Source organism: Podarcis filfolensis (assembly GCF_964270895.1).
Source record: "Podarcis filfolensis genome assembly, chromosome: 2".
Taxonomy (NCBI): Eukaryota; Metazoa; Chordata; class Lepidosauria; order Squamata; family Lacertidae; genus Podarcis; species Podarcis filfolensis.
The window spans coordinates 14336411-14357647 of record NC_139605.1 but is presented as its reverse complement, the minus strand read 5'-3'; the positions used below and the strand labels follow the sequence as shown (position 1 = coordinate 14357647).

Here is a 21237-nt window from a genome sequence, read left to right as displayed (position 1 = left end):
AAAGCTGGGCAAGTGCTTAGGAGATGCCAGAATTTGAACCCAGGATATTCTGCCTGCAAAGTAGATGCTCCACTACTGAGCGATGGCTCTTCTCATTGTGCAGAGGCCTAGCCTTACCCCCTCATGAGCACACCTATATAATGCATGCATTTGCAGGTACACTGTTATTATTTGCAAGGGGGACGGCCACATTCACACCTGAGAAGATAAGTGAAGTGGGCTGTTGTGCCTTCCAGGTAAGATCCTGTGATTGTTTAGCTGCACAATTCCGGTAAGAAGTCTCAAATCTACCCTAGCAGAAGCCACTCCTGCAAAGCAGCGGAGGAGAAACCACCAGCCGCTTTGCAGAACAGAGAATGCTGCGAAGTCAAAAACAGTTGACTTTGGGCCTGAGCCAGCAAAGCACTCCTTACGGTTCTTGAGCAAGAATTGCCTACTCAGGATCACCAAATACAGGTTAGTTACAGCTCGGGACGAGAAGATCCTGAGCAGGCATTATTGCACCGTAAATTTAAAGTGCATCATGGGATTCTGGTGGAAAAATAAAGTAGACCCAAACGAGACTAAATTCAGTCTGCTCCTGCTGTAAAAGATGAGCTTCTTATTTACTCAGGGAAGCAATTCCTTTTGTGATGTGTTGTTGTTGTTTCGTCGTTTAGTCGTGTCCGACTCTTCGTGACCCCCTGGACCAGAGCACGCCAGGCACTCCTGTCTTCCACTGCCTCCCACAATTTGGTCAAACTCATGTTCGTAGCTTCGAGAACACTGTCCAACCATCTCGTCCTCTGTCGTCCCCTTCTCCTTGTGCCCTCCATCTTTCCCTACATCAGGGTCTTTTCCAGGGAGTCTTCTCTTCTCATGAGGTGGCCAAAGTATTGGAGCCTCAGCTTCAGGATCTGTCCTTCCAGTGAGCACTCAGGGCTGATTTCCTTAAGAATGGATAGGTTTGATCTTGCAGTCCATGGGACTCTCAAGAGTCTCCTCCAGCACCATAATTCAAAAGCATCAATTCTTTGGCGACCAGCCTTCTTTATGGTCCAGCTTTCACTTCCATACATCACTACTGGGAAAACCATGGCTTTAACTATACGGACTTTTGTTGGCAAGGTGATGTCTCTGCTTTTTAAGATGCTGTCTAGGTTTGCCATCGCCTTTCTCCCAAGGAGAAATGTGATGTAGTGGGTTTGAAAAGTGCTTTGGAATTTTGTTTCTGAATTCTTTTTAGGTTTACTATTTCCTTGGATTCTTGTTCTTCCTGATAAATGCATCCAATATGGACCATCCCCTGGCCTGGTTCTGGCGCTTCCTGTGGCTGCTGCCGCTGCTGCATTTGCCTCTGCGAGGAGCCCACGCCTTCTTCCCCAACTTCTGGTCTCGCACCATGGCTTTCACCTGGGACTCCGTCACCCACCAGGACATGACCGAGGAGGCCATCCTCAACGTCACCTTGCGCATCTTTGTGGAGATGCAGCATCCCAACAAGGGGAAACTTATCCGGGAGGAGGACTTCAAGGTGAGAGGAACGGCGGGTCTGGACACCAGCAGGGCTGCTCTAGTCACAAACAGAGGTCTTTCCATATGAACCTTCCCGGACCCTGAGATCACCTTCTGAGGCCCACCTTCATGTGCCTCCTCCTCGAGAGGTCCGGAGGGTGGCAACACGAGAACAGGGCCTTCTCTGCAGTGGCTCCCTGTCTGTGGAATGCTCTCCCCAGGGAAGTTTGCCTGGCGCCTTCATTACACACCCTTAGGTGCCAGGCAAAAACTGTTCCTTTTAAACCAGGCCTTTGGTTGATCTGATTTACATCCTATGCCCTTTTAAAATGTGTTTTTTTGTGGGGGGATTATTGATTTTTATTATTATTAATATTATCATTATTACTGTTGTTATTATTATTAATTTTGTGTTTTTATATCTTGATTTTTTTCTGCGAACCACCCTTAGACCCAGGGTTTATGGCGGTATATAAATTTAATAAAAAAATGAAATGAAATGAAATAAAATAATGCTAGCCTAGGGGTGGGTGGGCTGAAATCGTAAGTAAGCAGGAGGAGCAGCAGCTGGTGTTCCAATATCCAAGGTGCAGGTGGAACATATAATAACAATCACAATCACAATCACAATAATTTTATTTATACCCCACCCATCTGGCTGGGTTTCTCCAGCCACTCTGGGCGGCTCCCAACAGAATGTCAAAAACACAATACAGCATTACACATTAAAAACTTCCCTAAACAGGGCTGCCTTCAGATGTCTTTTAAAAGTCAGATAGTTGTTTATTTCCTTGACATCTGATGGGAGGGCGTTCCACAGGGCGGGTGCCAAGAAGGCCCTCTGCCTGGTTCCCTGTAACTTCACTTCTCTCAGGGAGGGAACCGCCAGAATGCCCTCGGCGCTGGACCTCATGTAATTCCTCCGCCACTAAAACAGGCACACACAATTTATGGATGCAGGGAGTTGTGCTGAATGAGGCCTTTGGCCCATCTACCTCGATTGGAACTGACCCTTCAGGGTTTCCTATACAGTGGTACCTCAGGTTATAGATGCTTCAGGTTACAGACTCCGCTAACCCAGAAATAGTACCTCAGGTTAAGAACTTTGCTTCAGGATGAGAACAGAAACCGTGCAGTGGCAGCGGGAGGCCCCATTAACTAAAGTGGTACCTCAGGTTAAGAACAGTTTCAGGTTAAGAATGGAATGGCTCCTAGGAAGAAGCCAGTTATGCCTCATTCGCACCCGTGCTGTCTGCACCCACTGCCCTGGTTCCCACTGTTACAGATGAAAGGCTCTCCTGATCTGATTTCCCTCCCCGTCTCTCACCTAGGGCAGGACCCTCCTGGCTGACGACATCTTCGCAGCTTTCTATGGTCCTGAGGTGTCGGCTAAGCGCTTCCGCGGGGCTATCGCCCAGGTGGCCAACGCCAATGCCGCCATGGACTTCACAAACACCACGCGGGACGACCCTGTGCTCCACTTCGATTCTGAGCTCATCCACTCCACGAACAGCTGGCTGTTGCAAACCCGCAAAGAGATCCTCCAAGCTGTGCGTTCAGAGCAGTACGTCATCGCCCGGGGCAAGCTGGGGCAGCTGCTCCATACCTTACAGGTGCTTACTGAAATGTAGGAGAAGCTGGAAGTAGTAGAGGAAGGTGGCATTCAGCTTTGAGGTAGAGAACTTAGCCCAAGCCCTGATTTGATCTAGCCGTCTTTGTCGAAAGCAGGGTTGAAATCCATTCTAGGGGGTCTCTGTTCATTGCAGAATTTGCACCGTTGTAGATCTGCAGCACGCGGCTGGCACTGTGGGTTAAACCACAGAGCCTAGGACTTGCCGATCGGAAGGTCGGCAGTTCGAATCCCCGCAATGGGGTGAGCTCCCGTTGCTCGGTCCCTGCTCCTGCCAACCTAGCAGTTCGAAAGCACGTCAAAGTGCAAGTACATAAATAGGTACCGCTTCAGCGGGAAGGTAAACGGCATTTTTGTGCGCTGCTCTGGTTCCCAGAAGCAGCTTCGTCATGCTGGCCACATGACCCGGAAGCTGTACGCCGGCTCCCTTGGCCAATAAAGCGAGATGAGCGCCACAACCCCAGAGTCGGTCACAACTGGACCGTTTACCTTTACTTTAGATCTGCAGTACAGAGTTCCCATAATTCATCACCTGCGCCAAAGTTAAAATTCCTCTCAGGTTTTAGCCGTAATCTTTGGTTTGTAAACGAAAGACACCAGAACTATCAGGGCACAGCTGCTGCACTCCTTGACAGCAGCCTCGGCAGATATATGGAATATGTGAAAACGGTATGATTTCTGTAGAGTCATATTATGATTTTCTGCATACCCTTTTCCCTTTAACTCATTTCCTGCGCTTGCATTCCTTCTGCAAAGTACAAGAAACACTTGTTATTTATACTATTTAGATCTACTGCCTTATGAAAATGTGATTCACCATTTCTCCCCTATTGTGTTTTATTGTATTCTAAGCCATGGGCAAAATTAAGAGAGTATTTAAAAAAAAACAAAAAAGGGCAAAAATATTCCATGATGTTCTCCCAGCCAATGTTAACCTTTTGGGTTCAAAAATGTCCCTTGTGCTTTTTCAGGCCAAACAGCAACTGAGAGAAGCAGATAAGATTTGTTCCTACACGCAACATGTGCAGCTTTGTTTTGCATTGTTTTATATTTTATTTTATTATGTTATGTGACTAAAGATGCTGTGAGTGGTTTTTTAAATCCTTTGTCCCCCATACTGTGGTCCTGATCAGAGTAGGCTCCCTGCACCTGCTGTTTACATGAGGGAAACTCTCCCATTAATATATTCTGGGTCTCAAGATCAGCTGTGGGCCAGCTGTAGCCCTTTAGCAGTGAGGGGAAGGAACTCTGTCCAAGCTCAGAGGAACTAGTGTTTTTAGTCACACAATCAAGGTGGTGGGGTAGAATCCTCTGCTTAAGTCCTCTTCTTTCCACCATTTCTACGGCATTTGCTCATATCACTCTTACTTTTATTATTGCTTGCTTTCCCAGCTTATTTTTCCCACTGTCTGAACTTTTATTTTCTTCTCTACCCATCCGAAACTGTTGTGCCTTAGCAGATCCTGCAAACCTGTTTACAATCCTTTTGCAAGTACACAATAAACATTTCCCATTCTTTTAAAAAATTTCTTGTCATCTTGATTTCTGAGTTTCCCAGTTAATGTCACCATTTCAGCATAGTCCATTAACTTGGTTTGCCAGACTTCTTTGGTTGGGACCACTTCCTCTTTCCATCTTTGGGCTAACAGGACAGGCGGCCATCATAGCGTAAACAGTGTCCACTAATAAACTTCTGTTCCGTTTAGGATTTCTACAGTCACAGCAACTGGATCGAACTTGGCCATCGGAAGGTACACCCGCACCTCTTACAACCAGGCCATGAAATCAAGTCCATCGCAGAAGGTGTGGTTTTAGAACTTGATGATGATGATGTTCCACCTCAACTTGGGGAGTATTCGTTCTGTTGGTTCCTGGGCTGGGTGAGGTTGGAGACTTGCTGCAAAAACTCCTCAGTTAAATGAGGAGGGAAGAGAAACTGAGGCCTGTGCTATGTTGTGTCTTTTGTTTAATCTGTAGGGTGAACGCAGGACTCCTGGGTCCCTGGCTTGCTTGCTATCTTAGGCAGTGGATAGACTAGGTGATTTTAGACCCTGAACTAAAATTACACATGTGTAACTCACACACAGGGGACGCGGGTGGCGCTGTGAGTTACACCACAGAGCCTAGGACTTGCCGATCAGAAGGTCGGCGGTTTGAATCCCCGCGACGGGGTGAGCTCCCGTTGCTTGGTCCCTGCTCCTGCCAACCTAGCAGTTCGAAAGCACGTTAAAGTGCAAGTAGATAAATAGGTACCGCTCCGGCGGGAAGGTAAACGGCGTTTCCGCGCACTGCTCTGGTTCGCCAGAAGCAGCTTAGTCATGCTGGCCACATGACCCGGAAGCTGTACGCCGGCTCCCTTGGCCAGTAAAGCGAGATGAGCGCCGCAACCCCAGAGTCGGCCACGACTGGACCTAATGGTCAGAGGTTCCTTTACCTTTATCTTAACTCACACACAGACACACAGCTTGTTAGATAGCCATGTGTATTACCAACTTACACAGCGGTTACATTTCAGGGGTAGCACATAAAGCCAAAATGACACATAATAAAAACACATTTTCCCTGTACCTCCAAACACTCTCCCAGTGTGAGTGCAAGGGCGGGTGGGATTGCTGACATCTCCCTGTCCCAGATGCCCACCTCCTATTTTTATTTTTTACATTTTTCCCCAATGAAACACATAAAGCTGAATTCACAAGTTGTAATATGTAACTTGCAAGTCGACTGTATGTGCTTGTAAAGCACACCGTTCCTCTTCTTCCTGCTGCCTGCCTGTGCTTTGCAATTGCTTCTACATTCTTGACACGCTGAAGCAAAAAAAAAAAAAAAAGTTTGCCAATCCTTCTGGAAAAAAAAGACATACTCTGAGCATATGCAGCTTCGTCTTTTTTAACTTACTTAAATCACAAAGGTAAAAAGGTAAAGGTAAATGACTCCCGGATGGTTAAGTCCAGTCAAAGGCGACTATGGGGTTGCGACACTCATCTCACTTTCAGGCCGAGGGAGCTAACGTTTGTCCACAGACAGTTTTCTGGGTCATGTGGCCAGCAGGACTAAACCGCTTCTGGCGCAATGGGACACTGTGACGGAAACCAAAATGCACGGAAACGCCATTTACCTTCCCGCTGCAATGGTACCTATTTATCTACTTGCGCTGGCGTGCTTTCGAACTGCTAGGTTGGCAGGAGAAGGAACAGAGCAACAGGAGCTCACCCCATCACGGGGATTCGAACCATCAACCTTCTGATCGGCAAGCCCAAGAGGCTGAGTGGTTTAGACCACAGCCCCACCCATGTTCCACACTTAAATCATTCCACCACTGGGACTGCAGGATTAAATGAAATTTACTTCTGATGCTAGACACAGTTATTTAGGAATAAGCACAATTTTCTTGTAGGAAATACCTTTTACAAGATGATGTCTGGAGCTATACAGATGCCCATCTGGCCACCTCCCAAGCATAAGAACGGATGCTGTGGTGTCCAGAACCAGCCTTGGAGGACCCAGGGATATCCATGCCACCTGAGGTGTCCAGGCCTTGGGGCCTTTTAGCTGCTGCCCCATCATCCGCTGCTCTCTGTAAAGACTCAGAAATTAACTCTCAAGCTCCAGCCCAGGAATAGGCAAACTCAGCCCTCCAGATGTTTTGGGACTACAACTCCCATCACCTCTAGCTAACAGGACCAGTGGTCAGGGATGATGGGAATTGCAGTCTCAAAACATCTGGAGGGCTGAGTTTGCCTATGCCTGCTCCAGCCCTTGCAGCAGACCCCCCGTTAGGCTTTGTTGAGGCAGGCTTATCCAGACACATTGTTTTGTTCTTAAAATTGATTGATTTTTATCTACATTTTAATAATTTAATGCCTGCTGTTTTTACTTGACAACCTTTTGCGTAAACTGTTCGGAGCTTTGCTTTGGGTAAAATAAAATAATAAATAAAATGAGTAGAATAAAATAAGTAGGCTTTCTCTCCTGCTCCCCTCCAGCCGGCGTACGAACCTGCACGGACTGCTCTGACTGGACGTGTCGGGGAAACCTCTTGGAAGGTCTCCTTGAAAAGGGGCTCCTGACCACCGGTTTCTATGGCGCCCAACCTGAAAAGCCAATCGGTATGCTTTTGTTGCCAGAATATAGCGGGAGGCTCTGTTTGAGGCCTGGGGTTTTGTGTCTGTGTGTTTAGTACTAAAGACTCAAAGGGCTTTGTTCTTCTTCATTTGTATTCCTTCTGCATCTCCCAGCAGTTCACACTGAAACCCTTTAGAATTTAATGGAAATTCGTTTTAGAGAAGCGCTTTTTCTCTCAGGTTTCTTCTCACGGGATTGATTTTTCTTTCCTGACAGCTTCTTCTTGTTTTGTTTTTTTTAATGCATAAGGCTGCCAACTTTTGGATTTAAACATTTTGACAAGTTCAGCTCGGTGTCCGGAGAGTGTGCAAAGGTGTGTTGCCTTCATGGTGGGAACTAGCAGCTTTTTGTTTTCCTTTTCCTCTTTGTTGCTTTTGGGCATGTGGGAAATGTCTGTTCCCACCCCACCCCCTGCCCTCAAGACAAGGACCAGCTTTTCAAAGGAACCTTTGCAAAGAGCGACAGGATTCTTCTGTGCCCCTGAAGGGTATCACTGTCTGAATCATAAGAATAAGAATACATTATAGGGAAATGGCAGTTCAAAACACTGAACACTTTTACACCCCTGGGGAAAACGCGGTGAAGCTGAATGTTGGAATATTTGGGGCAGACGAAAGGCAGGGCTTCCTTCACACAGCGTGTAGTTAAACTATGGGATTCTCTCTTGTAGGTGTCAGGGATGCCTATCAATGGCTGCCAACCACAATGGCATGTTCTCCCTTCACGGTTGGAGGCAGTAAGCCTCCGGATAACAGGTGCTGCAAATAGCAGGCAGGGAGAGGAGCTGTTGTGCTCATGAGCTGCTTACGGACTTCCCATGGACAGCTGGTTGGTCACTGTTTATTCCTCCTCTCCCCCCCATTTATATTTTATTGAAAATATTACAATAGGTTAAAATGAATAGGAAAAAGAGAAGGAGGAGGATAACAGTAACGAAATACAGTAGTACTTCGGGTTACATACGCTTCAGGTTACAGACTCCACTAACCCAGAAATAGTACCTCAGGTTAAGAACTTTGCTTCAGGATGAGAACAGAAATCGTGCTCTGGCGGTGCGGTGACAGCGGAAGGCCCCATTAGCTAAAGTGGTGCTTCAGGTTAAGAACGGACCTCCGGAACGAATTAATTACTTACCCCAGTATATCTGAAGGAGCGTCTCCACCCCCATCTTTCTACCCAGACACTGAGGTCCAGCTCCGAGGGCCTTCTGGCAGTTCCCTCCCTGTGAGAAGCCAAGTTACAGGGAACCAGGCAGAGGGCCTTCTCGGTAGTGGCGCCCTCCCTGTGGAATGCCCTCCCACCAGATGTCAAAGAGAACTACAACTACCAGATTTTTAGAAAACATCTGAAGGCAGCCCTGTTTAGGGAAGCTTTTAATGTTTGGTGTATTACAGTATTTTAATATTTTTTTGGAAGCCGCCCAGAGTGGCTGGGGAAGCCCAGCCAGATGGGCGGGGTATAAATAATAAATTATTATCATTAATATTATTATTATTAACCCGACGTACCACTGTACCGTTAGAACAGGGGTCGGCAAGGTTTACCTCACCTGGGCCAGTTCACTCCAGCGGAGATCCCTCCGTGGGCCAGATCCCACATGCTCCTGCCATTTCTGGCAGCGCAGACCTGATTTCCGGCGCTGTGAAAGCGAGTCCCTGTGCTGTGCTGTGCCAGTTTAGCGCAGCGCGCAGAGACTCGCTGAGCAGGCGGCTCTGATCGGGAGTTGCTCATGAGCCAGTTAAATGATCCCCATGGGGCGCACGTAGCCCATGGACCTTAGGTTGCCGACCCCTGCGTTAGAATGTAATTAGGGTTGCAAACATATGTAATGCATATGAACATAGACACTGAGGTTCAGCTCCAAGAGCCTTCTGGCGGTTCTCTCCCTGCAAGAAGTGAGGTTACAGGGAACTAGGCAGAGGGTCTTCTCGGTGGTCGCGCCCACCCTGTGGAACGCCCTCCCAACAGATGTCAAGGCAAAAAACAACTATCTCACTTTTAAAAGCCATCTCTAGGAAGCCCTGTTTGGGGAAGATTTTAATGTTTGATAGTTTTTTAATATTCTGTTGGGAGCTGCCCAAAGTGGCTGGGGAAACTCAGCCAGATGGGCAGGGTAGAAATAATAAATTATTATTATGATAGACTTATCATATCCCTTGTTTATACATCGGTTCAGGAGTTGAACTATGGTTTCGATAAATACTTCCCAAATACCATTAAATCTGCCAATACGTGATCTTCATTGAAAACCAATCTGTTCAAGAGTTGATGTCTCTCTATGGATCAAAGGAAGCTATATTTTTTAGTCCTTCCAGTGTATCAATATTAATCTTTTTTGCAGGTGTAAAGTGCCTGAGATCAGGTTGGTCACTGAGGAAGCAGAATGCTGGGCTTAGCCTGGCCACTAGCAGGGTTCATCTTAGGGTCATATGTTCCCCTTTTTTACCGTCACAGTTATCTAAAAAGAATTCTGTCTGGGCCTGTGAAAGTTCCTTGTTGGTTGGCTGGCAATTCTGTTTTTTATTATACTAAGTGATCCGGTGGCAAATGGGGCTTTTTGGTGTGCCGTGCAGTAGATGATGGTCCTTTTAAGCAATTCTCTCTTGCTCCACAAATTTCAGTTGGGTTGGCGGTCTTATTTTATCTCTCTCAGCCCTGTTTAGGTAAAGGTAAAGGGACCCCTGTCACAGGGATTCGAACTGCCGACCTTTGATCGGCAAGCTCTAGGCTCTGTGGTTTAACCCACAGCGCCACCTGCATCCTCTCAGCCCTGTTTAGGGAAGTTTTTAATGTGTGACATTTTAATGTATTTTTAATCTTTGTTGGAAGCCGCCCAGAATGGCTGAGGAAACCCAGCCAGATGGGCAGGGTACAAATAAAAAATTATCATCATCATCATCATAATCATCATCATCATCATCTGTTTGCTTATTTCCCCGTCTTCCAGGAAAGTGCAGCCATGGCGGGAGATTTGACGACAGCCGCCACAGGGAGCCTCGGGGTGGTATCAATAAGGACAGCTCCTCGTTCTTGTTCTCGCCTCATAATTACCTGCACAGGGAAGCCGCTGCCGTGGCCCAGGAGGCCTCAGTACACTTCCTGGAGAAGCTCTGGCGGGAAATAAAGAGCAAGCCGTTTATGAGGTAATGTTGCCCGTTCCGTAAGCCTATGTATACATAATGCTTCTTGCTCTGCTCACGTCTGCCTGTCTGCGATTGATGGATTTCTTTGCCGCTTCCCATTCAAATGAATCCCAAACAATAGACGAAGACAACTTGTAGAATGTCGTGCTTAAAGCATGAGTTATAAACACAACAAACAAATCATCAATAAAACCGGGATCCTTTGGGAGAAAGAGTGAGGGATAAATATAATATTTATGATCTTTAAAACTATGTGAGGGAATACAGCCACTGAAAATAAGCCGAACATTACTGTGTTTCTGCCCCCCTCTCTTTCTCCTCAGTCCATTAAAATGCTCCCAACCCTTCGTCGACTCCAAGTGAATAATTAACATTGACGGCTGTACGTCATGCATTTGCATTTGAGGTAGTAGGGTTCTCTGTCTTTGGTGCCAAGGAGTAGAAATGCAGAACTGTGCAGCCAAAGATGTCTGATCAAACTGATGTTGATGTTTCTCCTGACACCTCTTTCTTCTTGGGACTCTTTTTCTTTTTGGCACTATTGAATCCCCGGTCTACAGGCTCACAACCTTTTTTGCCCGAGGCGGGGCTTGAACCCACAACCTTGAGATTAAGAGTCTCACGCTTTACCGACTGAGCTATTCCAAACAAAACAAATTTTGCTGGCGGCAGCGGGATTCAAACCCGTGGCCCCCCAAAGAGACTGGAGCCTTCATCCAGCACCTTAGTGGCTCCAGGGAGAGGGGGGGAAACAGAGTTATCACTGATGCAACTGAGCCCACGGGTGCCACATTGACAGTTCTAGGGACAATGACTAAGCCACAGCTCTTGCCGTTTTGTTTCCAGGCTACTGGATATCAGTCCAGCTACGGGCTTGAGCTTTGTTGTGGACACCACTGGAAGCATGGGCGAGGAGATCAGTGCAGCCAAGCGCCAAGCCTGGGAGATCATCACGGCACGCCGAGGCACCCCCCAGGAGCCAGATTTCTATCTCTTAGTCCCTTTCAACGACCCTGGTGAGATGGCTGATGAGGGCCCATTTTCAGTGGGGAGGGAAGTGTTTTTTAAAAAATAAATATTACATACAGTGGTACCTCGGCTTAAGAACTTAATTCGTTCTTTAGGTCCGTTCTTAACCTGAAACTTTTCTTAACCTGAGGTACCACTTTAGCTAATGGGGCCTCCTGCTGTCGCTGTGCGATTTCTGTTCTCATCCTGAAGCAAAGTTCTTAACCCGAGGTACTATTTCTGGGTTAGCAGAGTCTGTAACCTGAAGCGTCTGTGACCCGAGGTACCACTGTAGTCGTTAAATGTGAGGAAAGGCCGTATCTGGCTCAGTGGTAAAGCAGCATCTGTTTGCACGAAGAAGGTCAAAGAATCGGAACCACAGAGTTGAAAAGGAACCACAGGGGTCATCTAGTCCAACCCCCTGTAATGTGGGAACCTTTTGCCCGACGTGAGACTCAAACCCACGACCATGAGGTTAAGAGTTCTCATGATCTACCAACTGAGGTATTCTCTCAGGGAAAGAAGTGTTTCCTGTCCCAAGAGTCAGTCCCCAGGACCTGTAGGTAGGGCTGGTAGAAACCTCTCATCTGAAACCCTGGAGAGCCACTGCTCAATGTAGACGGAACTGACCTTGTTGGACCCAGTGATCTGACACAGTATTGATTGATTTATTAAATTTATAGCTTACCCTTCCAGAGGGGCCAAGAGGGGCCAATAAGAAGAGATAAAGCAATAAGAACATCTTAAAAAAAATAGAGATCTCAACTTTGAAGGGTTTATGGTACCTGCCTAATCCTTGAAGAGAAGACCTCCTTCCAAAATTGTACGGAACAGAGCTCCTGATAAGATGGTGTCTGCAAGAGACCCTCTCCTGCAGGACTTTGTGGTTGTTTGGCTATACAGTGGTACCTCGGGTTACATACACTTCAGGTTACATACGCTTCAGGTTACAGACTCCGCTAACCCAGAAATAGTACCTCGGGTTAAGAACTTTGCTTCAGGATGAGAACAGAAATCGTGCTCCGGCAGCGCGGCGGCAGCAGGAGGCCCCATTAGCTAAAGTGGTGCTTCAGGTTAAGAACAGATTCAGGTTAAGAACGGACCTCCGGAATGAATTAAATACTTAACCCGAGGTACCACTGTACAGTGGTACCTCTAGTACCTCTAGTTACGAACTTAATTCGTTCCAGAGGTCCATTCTTAACCTGAAACTGTTCTTAACTAGAGGCGTGCTTTCACTAATGGGGCCTCTTGCTGCCGCTGCACCGCCGGCACACAATTTTGATTCTCATCCTGAGGCAAAATTCTCAACTCGAGGTAACTCTTCCAGGTTAGTGGATTTTGTAACCACTGGCAGAGGAAGAGGGGGGCGGTTGGAGCGCACGATCCCGGTGGCGTTCCGTCGTGGCTGCCCCCCCCTGCCCGCGCTAGACGCCCCACCCCCACAGGAGGTGCGCCCCACCCCTGGGACATGTGCCAGTCCTGCCCTGCTTGCTCTCTGCCCCCCGGTGCCGGAGCATGAAGCTCCACCACTGTTTTTAACCTGAGGCGTTTGTAACTTGAGGTACCACTGTATAAGGCAGCCTTTCTCAACCTGTGGGTCCCCAGATGTTGTTGGACTACAACTCCCATCACCCCTAGCTAGCAAGGCCAGAGCTCAGGGATGATGGGAGCTGTAGTCCAACACCATCTGGGGACCCACAGGTTGAGAGCCACTGGTATAAGGGGTGAGGCTATCATTCATGCATCCCTGGTACAGGGCCTTTATATCCCAGAACCAACACCTTGAACTTGGCCTGGTAGCTGATTGGCAGCCAGTTCAATTCTTCCCACAGTGGAGTAACGTATTGGCCATGTCCTGCCCCAGTGAGCCGTTGAGTTTGTGTGTTTTGCATCAGCCAGCCACAGCTTCCGGACCAACCTCAACGGCAGCCCCACGTTGACTGCATTGCAGTAATCAAGCCTGGAGCATACCAGCTTGTGGACAACAGTGGTCCAGCTATCCCGGTCCAGAAATGGCCGCACCTGCCTTACCAGCTGAAGCTGGCAGAAGACATTCCTAGCCACTGAGGTGTTGACTGGGTCTCTAGTGACATTTGGAAAGCACCCAGCAGACTGCGTATCTGCCTTTTCAGCGAATGACGCTTGAAGGCAATTAAAAGCAGTATAATGCAAAGTAAAGTACAAAGTCAACATAAGAATAAGGCACATGAAACGTCAATAAAACAGTCAGCTGAGCCATACCTTGCCAGCTTATTGGAGAAAGGTCTGCCTGCATAAAAATGCTTTTGCTGCTGGAGGGAGGGAGGTTCTTGGAGACTGGGCAAGACTGGCTTCTCTCGACAAAGGACCTCTAGAGACTGGGATGAGGTGACCAGAAAGCCCCCTCTTTGTCTCCTGTCAACCCCCCTTCAGATGTTGGCAGCTGGAAAGAAAGGCCTCTCTCAAAGACCTTCAAGACTTGAACAGGCACTTTAGGGGAACATGGTCTTTCTATGTAGCTTCCTGACTTGTATGAGTTTTAGCTGGGAGAAACCTCTGACTCTTCCAGATGGTGCTGAACTACAGCTCCCATCAGCCCCAGCAAGCACAGCCATTGGCAAGGGATTATGGGAGCTGTAGTTCAGCAACATCTGGAAGGGCACTAGGCTAAGAGGCAACAGTTAAGCGGGTTCAGAATGAGGAATATTCTGTTCCGTGGTGCTTAAATGTGAGTTGGCAGGTGGGAACGCTGCATAGAAAATGCCATCCAAAATCTGTTTATAGGCCCAGGTAAATGTCAGGCCAGGAAGGTTTAAGTCCTCAGGAATACAAGGCTTAAACTGTCAAAAGAAGTTGTCATGAGGAAAAGCACAGCTAAGAACAGAACAGCCAGTTTATTCGGTGACAGTGAAGCCAGGAGTCAGATAAGGAAACTATTGCATTGCCATTATAATGGAGGCCTTATATTTGCCTTCTGTTGGCATTTGATTAGACGCTAGGAGAGGATATACCGTATTTATTAGATATTACCCTTCCTTCCTCACATTAGTGAGTTCAGCAGTGTGCCATCCCTTTGCAGCTTAAAGGGAAGCTAGTTTATCCTTTTAGTGTTGGTAATCCAGAACGCTTTAAAGCAGACTGGATTTTCCTGTATTTCCCCCTTTTCTCCCCCTTAAAATAACAATCTCACACAAACAGTCTTATAAGAGGCAAAAATAGTATCTGCTCACTCAGAATAAGTCTTAAAGAACGACAGGTACAGTAGCTTGATGTGGGCACACTTAAAACGGTAATTAAGTTACAAAGGCATACTAGGTCCAGCTTAAAAATGGAGTCTGAGCTTAAGTCGGTCACGACTGGACCCAACGGTCAGGGGTACCTTTTCCTTTAATATATAATATAATATAATATAATATAATATAATATAATATAATATAATATAATATAATATAATAATATAATATAATATAATATTTATAGCTGTTTAATTCTTACAGTTGTTAGTTGATGCTGGCTCATACATGCATGTCCATCCCTTGGAGACCACAGGTTGACGTGTAGATTTACACTTATGAATCTGCTGTTGCAGGTCAAAAAAGAAATAATTTTAATCATAGTGCCTCTGATGCCATGCTGTTCCATTGAGACAGTTCATTTATTCATTTGACATGTGTCTGCATGAATCGGCATTCATGCTCTCTCATCCCTCCAGAGTTTGGCCCCGTCCATAAGACCAGCAACCCGGATGAATTCTGGAAAATCCTCAACACCATTAGCCCCCTGAAAGGTGGGGACGAGCCAGAAATGTGCCTTTCTGCACTTCAGGTTAGTATCCATGCGATATCTTTAAGGTCTGTGTCATTTTCTAGATCTCGGCGCTGTAAGATAAATGCTGCCGAGATAAATGTTTATTCTGCAATCCTTTCGTGAACTTGCAACCTCAAAGGACACCTTGATACGCTAAGGAGAATTGTGCGTCTGTGCTTGTTTCTGGAAACAGCAAGGGGCAAGAGCGCTCTTGGGCTCGAATCCTGTGGGCAGGTTTCCTGTGGCATCTGGTTGGCCACTATGAGAACAGGATGCTGGATTCGATGGGCCGTTGGCCTGATCCATCACGCTCTTCTGATGTTCTTATATCTCTATATCAAAGCCTTACTGCATGTGCAGAGCTAATGTGCCTGGCAGTGGCAAATGGTCAGAGAAGTGATTCTTAGGACCAGAGCCAAGCCACACCGTGAGAGAGAATGAGGAGGATTTAGGGTGTCATATAAAGAGGAGGACATTGTCAGGTGTGCGTGCAGAACCCAGGCCCTGTGACCAATAGGACTCTGCAGGACTGGGGCTTTCCTAAGTTTGTTCTGAAGAGGCAAGGCACAGCCTCACAGGTGAGGCCAATTGGTAACTCACAGCACCTGGTGGCAAGAGCTGGGAAGGGATATAAGGTCAGCATTTTCCCTTCGGCTCTTTGCCACATTCCCTGCCTTGCTGCGTTTGACTCCTTGACTCCTTGCTTCTTGGACCCCTGACTTCGTGACTTCTTGCTTCCTGCCCCTCGGACCTTCGGACCCTTGGCTTCTTGACTCCCGGCTCTCTGACTCTCGGACTCTTGGCTTTCTGACTCCTGGCTTCTGGACTCCCGTTCCTGCTCCCACCCTGGTCTTGCCCCCGGTCCCGACGTCCCCAGCCGGGACTTCGATCGCCCCTGAACTGGACCATGACAGACATGCCCATTTTTTTTAAGTTTTAATCTGGCGAAGTCAACCTCTGGCTGATCTGCTTCACGTGAATGTCATAACTGCAAGGAGATAGAAGTTTAGGGCATTTTCCAAAAGAAGAGGATTTAAAGGGGTACATAATTAATTTGTAATGTGCAAGTGCTTGTCTTTGTCAGGGGCTGGTCTGGATCGGAAGATGTGATCGCAGGGAGATCAGCTCCTAACAGAAGAGGAGGGGGAATATTCCCACCCCGCCCCCTGAGTCCAGCGTTTCCAGAAGCAGAGAGACAGGCAGACACAGAAGCTGCACAGTTGAGAGAGTAGCTCCCCAGCTATGAGATAGTAGCTAAGCAACCAGAAGGGAGGGAGCAGCTGGGCGATACATCAGTTGAGAGTGGGGGGGGGAACACCTCCCTCCCCCCGAACTCAGAGGTCCAAGCGTGTCAGAGAACAAAGGAGACACCGGGGGAGGGGACTGTTGAAAATTCCGTTCCACCTTAAGGAACAGACATGTGGAATTGTTGCATGTCACATGTCTGTTTACATTTCAGCACAGTATGCTGGGAACTTCCGTTTGTGTATAGCTTTTGTTTTTCCCGTTCTCCCTGAGAGGATATGAGAGAGAGGCGACATGTTTCTTTGCCCTGATTTATGATTAATAAATCTGTAGTTATAGTATGGCTTCACAAGCCTCACGCCTATTCTGTGTGCGCAGTACACTCTGCTAATAGAGTGCTCTGGCTTTTGAAATCCGGGTCACTGATTTACATTGGAGCATGGGCTGATGGATGGAGATGGCACAGCTGGGGCTTGCCAGCTGGCCTCCCAGCCCTCTGCATGTTGACAGGAACTTCCCACTGGCACGCTTCTTGCTGCGGAAGTGGGGAGTCGTCTGAGTAGGCAACTGATATCCTTGCGGAGGGTTGCCTGTTTGTGCTTGCAACATAACGCTGTAATAAAAGGACTATCCATCTACCAAATGCTCGTTAATTCTTAGCGGCGAGCTACCAGAAGGGAGAGGGGAACTCCCGTACTTTTGACAGTCTTGAACCTACAAAATGGAGAGCCTGTTGGAGCCAAAGCAACCAGCCGTAAGCTCTTCCAGGGGTTTTTTTTGGCTGTTATTTATCACCAAGGAGGTGAATGCTGTCCTTGGTTCAACAGATAGGAATCTCACCTGTCCTTGTCCGCTTCTCCAGCTTGCCCTCCAGAACTCGCCCCCGTACTCCGAGATCTTCGTCTTTACTGATGCATCCGCTAAAGATGCACACCTGAAGAACAGCGTGGAAGCCCTCATCCAGGAACAGAAATGCAAGGTGGGCTGGGCTCTTTGCTTTTCATGATGTTCAATTTTGAAAAACACTAATAAGGGATCTGAATTTTTGTTAAAGGTAAAGGTAAAGAGAACGCTGACCATTAGGTCCAGTTGACCGACTCTGGGGTTGCAGCTCTCATCTCGCTTTACTGGATGAGGGAGCCGGCATACAGTTTCTGGGTCATGTGGCCAGCATGACTAAGCCGCTTCTGGCGAACCAGAGCAGCGCACGGAAACGCCGTTTACCTTCCCACCGGTGCTTTTGAACTGCTAGGTTGGGAGGAGCAGGGCCCGAGCAACGGGAGCTCACCCCGTCACGGGGATTCGAACCGCCGACCTTCTGATCGGCAAGTCCTAGGCTCTGTGGTTTAACCCACAGCGCCACCCGCGTCCCTATTACAGTTCTGTAAAAATCCAGGGCGAAATGGGCTGTGTAATAATACAATGAAACCATCTGTCCACCCTGCCCCCAATATAAAGCTGCTTCCCCCCCCCCTTCCACTTGATGTCAGGTGACCTTCCTAATAACAGAAGATCCCTCCAGAACCCGGGTGAAAAGGGAAACACTTTCCCCAGACCGATTCAACCTCTACATCAGCCTAGCTCACAGCTCCGGCGGCCAGATCATATTTACGGACAACGAGAACATCCAGCGGGTGTCGGAAATCATCGGTGAATCCAGCACATCTTCGGTAATGGGGGGGGTGGAGAGGGGGAAATAGGGGGGAATGCTTATTTTTAAGTACAGTGGTACCTCAGGTTACATACACTTCAGGTTACAGACTCTGCTAATCCAGAAATAGTGCTTCAGGCTAAGAACTTTGCTTCAGGATGAGAACAGAAATCGTGCTCCGGCGGCGTGGCAGCAGCAGCAGGAGGCCCCATTAGCTAAAGTGGTGCTTCAGGTTAAGAACAGTTTCAGGTTAAGAACGGACCTCTGGAATGAATTAAGTACTTAACCCGAGGTACTACTGTACTTGTTTAAACATTGTAAAATAAAACCCACAGGCCTATTCATTAGGACACTTTTTTAGTTTATAAAAATTTTTTTAATTGGTTTACTTAAACCAGGGGTAGGCAACATAAGGCCCGGGGGCCGGATCCGGCCCAATCGCCTTCTCAATCCGGCCCACAGTCCTGGAATCAGCGTGTTTTTACATGTGTAGAATGTGTCCTTTTATTTAAAATGCATCTCTGGGTTATTTGTGGGGCATAGGAATTCATTCATTCCCCCCCCCCCATATAGTCCGGCCCCCCCACATGGTCTGAGGAATGGTGGACCAGCCCATGGCTGAAAAAGGTTGCTGACTCCTGACTTAAACTGCTCAGCTAAAAGTTGCAGCCCTCGGGAAGGAATATAACAAAGAATCATAGAGTTGGAAGGGACCACGTGAGTCATCTAGTCCAACCCCCTGCAATGCAAGCATCTTTTCACCGACGTGGGGCTCAAACCCACAAACCCCGAGATTCAGAGTCTCATGCTCTGCCGACTGAGCTATCCCAGTCTATGTAGCACTACACCGATCATCAGTGCAAGCCTTTCAGCTTGCCTGATGGAACAGCCTGCCCTCTCCTCCCTCCCCTCCCCCTCTGTCTAGGGTTTTCCTGACCCATCTCCCAGCCCTCTATGGGGGGTGGGAAGAGCAGGGGAAGCCCCACTGTGCTAGCAGAAGTATTTGTGCAGGCTTCTGCTGGTGGGGCTTTGTTAGCTGAATCGTGCCCCTGATTTTGTTGTCGTTTGAGAGAGATGAATTGTGCCCCTGATTTTGTTGTCATTTGAGAGAGATAACCAACCTGATCCTACGACGGGCATAGGCAAACTCAGCCCTCCAGATGTTTTGGGACTACAACCCCCATCATCCCTGACCACTGGTCCTGTTAGCTATGGATGATGGGAGTTGTAGTCTTAAAACATCTGGAGGGCCGCGTTTGCCTATGCCTGTCCTACAATGTGATGGCTTAAACGACATTTCCATAATTATTTTTTTAAAAAGCATTGTGAAAGGCTCTACCTTCAAGTTGCTGTGCATTCAGAAAAACACACATTCTGCTTCAAACCACACATTTATTCACATGTTTCCCCCGTCGCTTCACTCTTTTCAGGTGACCCTCTTCCGCCACCAGAAAGGGAATATCTTCAGCCCCAAGGGGTTTCAGCGGAGGAGAAAGGAAGCGGCGCAGCTGGAGGATCACACCTTCTGGATTGACAGCTTGGTGGACAAAGTGGTCTTGACCATCCAAGGGGGCGTTCGGGCCTTTGAGATGCAGAACCCTGCAGGTAGCACGATCTGTGGCTTTTCAACGGCACCTGTCTGCTCTCTCAAGTGGGTTGCCCCCAGGGTGGATTTGATTTAAATCAAATCAGTTTAAATCACGATTTAAATCGCTAGACAGTAAGACTTGATTTAAATCAATTTTTTAACAGAAAAACTCATTTTTGCTAGTATAACCTTAATATTTACAACCAGATGAAGGTTTCAATTTTTGGAATAATAAATTTTCAGAGTAGTTTTTACAGTTATATCAAAAATTACTGATTAGGTTATACTATTGGAAATGCATAGACAGATAATTATGAAATTATTGTGAGGTTTTGTAAGTTAACTGTTTATTTTTGGACAACTTTTCTGCTGTACTTTATTGGAAGGAGAAAAAATATTCATTTCCTTAATAACAATTTAAACAATTGATTTAACTAAAACAATAACATTGTAGCATATGTATCCGTGTTTGTTAACTGATGTGGTTAAACAATTAAAAAAACAAAAACTTAGACTGAGTTTTAGCACACATGAAAAACTTAAAACAAATCTTTGTTTCCTGATGAATAACCTTTGGACTATAATGTAACTTAAATAGAAAACTATCCTTAGAAATATTTTTCCTCCAAAAGCATTTTATTTTTTAAAAAAACAATTTAAATAAAAAAACCCTGATTTAAATTTTTAAAAATCCAATTTTTAAATTATTAGTTAATTTTTTAAAAAATTATTTTTAGCCACCCTGGTTTCCTCTGTGCTTTGGGTTCTACTTGCTTTATGTTTTAGGTGCTGTGCAGAGGGTAAGAAATCATGTTACGTTAGGGCCAAACCACACTGCCGTTTATCCGGTGATTTCAAGTCACGACTCAAGACTTTCCTTTCTTTCGCCCTGCCACTTTCCCCAGGGAAAAAGCCCCTAGTTTACTGCTGAATCGGAACAAACAGCAATGAAGTTTTTCTGTGGATTAATGTTTGCTCTGATTCAGCTGTAAACGGTGTATTTCCCCGGGGGAAAGCAGCGAGACAAAAACAAAAGCAAACCTCTTGGACCCATGGCTTGAATGGCAGGGACCTGTGGATGGGCTCTTAGTCACAGGGGAATTCCAGTCAGGTATTTCTGGTGGGATCAGTCCTTCTCTTGCAGTGCAAGTTTGTCACAGTGCCCACACTATTTCAGTGGCATCAGAACGCCAGCATGTATAATCTCCTTTTCATTTAATCTTAATCTTCTGGCAGAAAATCCAATAAATTAGAAATAACCTGTTGCGAATGGGCTGTTTGCAGTTACTGAATCATCCTGCCTGGACACTGAGGTCCAGCTCTGAGGGCCTTCTGGTGGTTCCCTCACTGTGAGAAGCGAAGTTACAGGGAACCAGGCAGAGGGCCTTCTCGGTGGTGGCACCCACCCTGTGGAACGCCCTCCCGTCAGATGTCAAGGAAATAAACAACCTAATAATAATAATAATAATAATAATAATAATAATAATAATAATAATAATAAAAAATAATTTATTTATACCCCCCAGCCACTCTGGGCGGCTTCCAACAGAATATTAAAATACAA

At 46.9% G+C, this 21237-nt stretch overlaps 1 protein-coding gene across 8 annotated transcripts in view; it reads left to right on the top strand.

The window, feature by feature from the left end:
• The window catches only part of VWA7 (von Willebrand factor A domain containing 7), a 38996-nt gene that overhangs the window by 5789 nt on the left and 11970 nt on the right, over positions 1–21237 (top strand). For 4 of the 8 annotated variants that reach the window (XM_083600601.1, XM_083600596.1, XM_083600598.1 and 1 more), the window contains exons 2-11: positions 1226–1513; positions 2826–3107; positions 4831–4927; positions 7111–7233; positions 10197–10392; positions 11239–11408; positions 15095–15207; positions 17297–17413; positions 17925–18104; positions 19516–19690. In XM_083600601.1, the coding sequence (XP_083456727.1) occupies positions 1274–1513; positions 2826–3107; positions 4831–4927; positions 7111–7233; positions 10197–10392; positions 11239–11408; positions 15095–15207; positions 17297–17413; positions 17925–18104; positions 19516–19690 (1693 nt within the window). In that variant the 5' untranslated portion in view covers positions 1226–1273. Of the gene's footprint in view, positions 1–177; positions 457–1225; positions 1514–2825; positions 3108–4830; positions 4928–7110; positions 7234–10196; positions 10393–11238; positions 11409–15094; positions 15208–17296; positions 17414–17924; positions 18105–19515; positions 19691–21237 lie in introns of those variants that run through there. The other 4 variants (XM_083600602.1, XM_083600603.1, XM_083600600.1 and 1 more) reach the window with 3 other exon arrangements.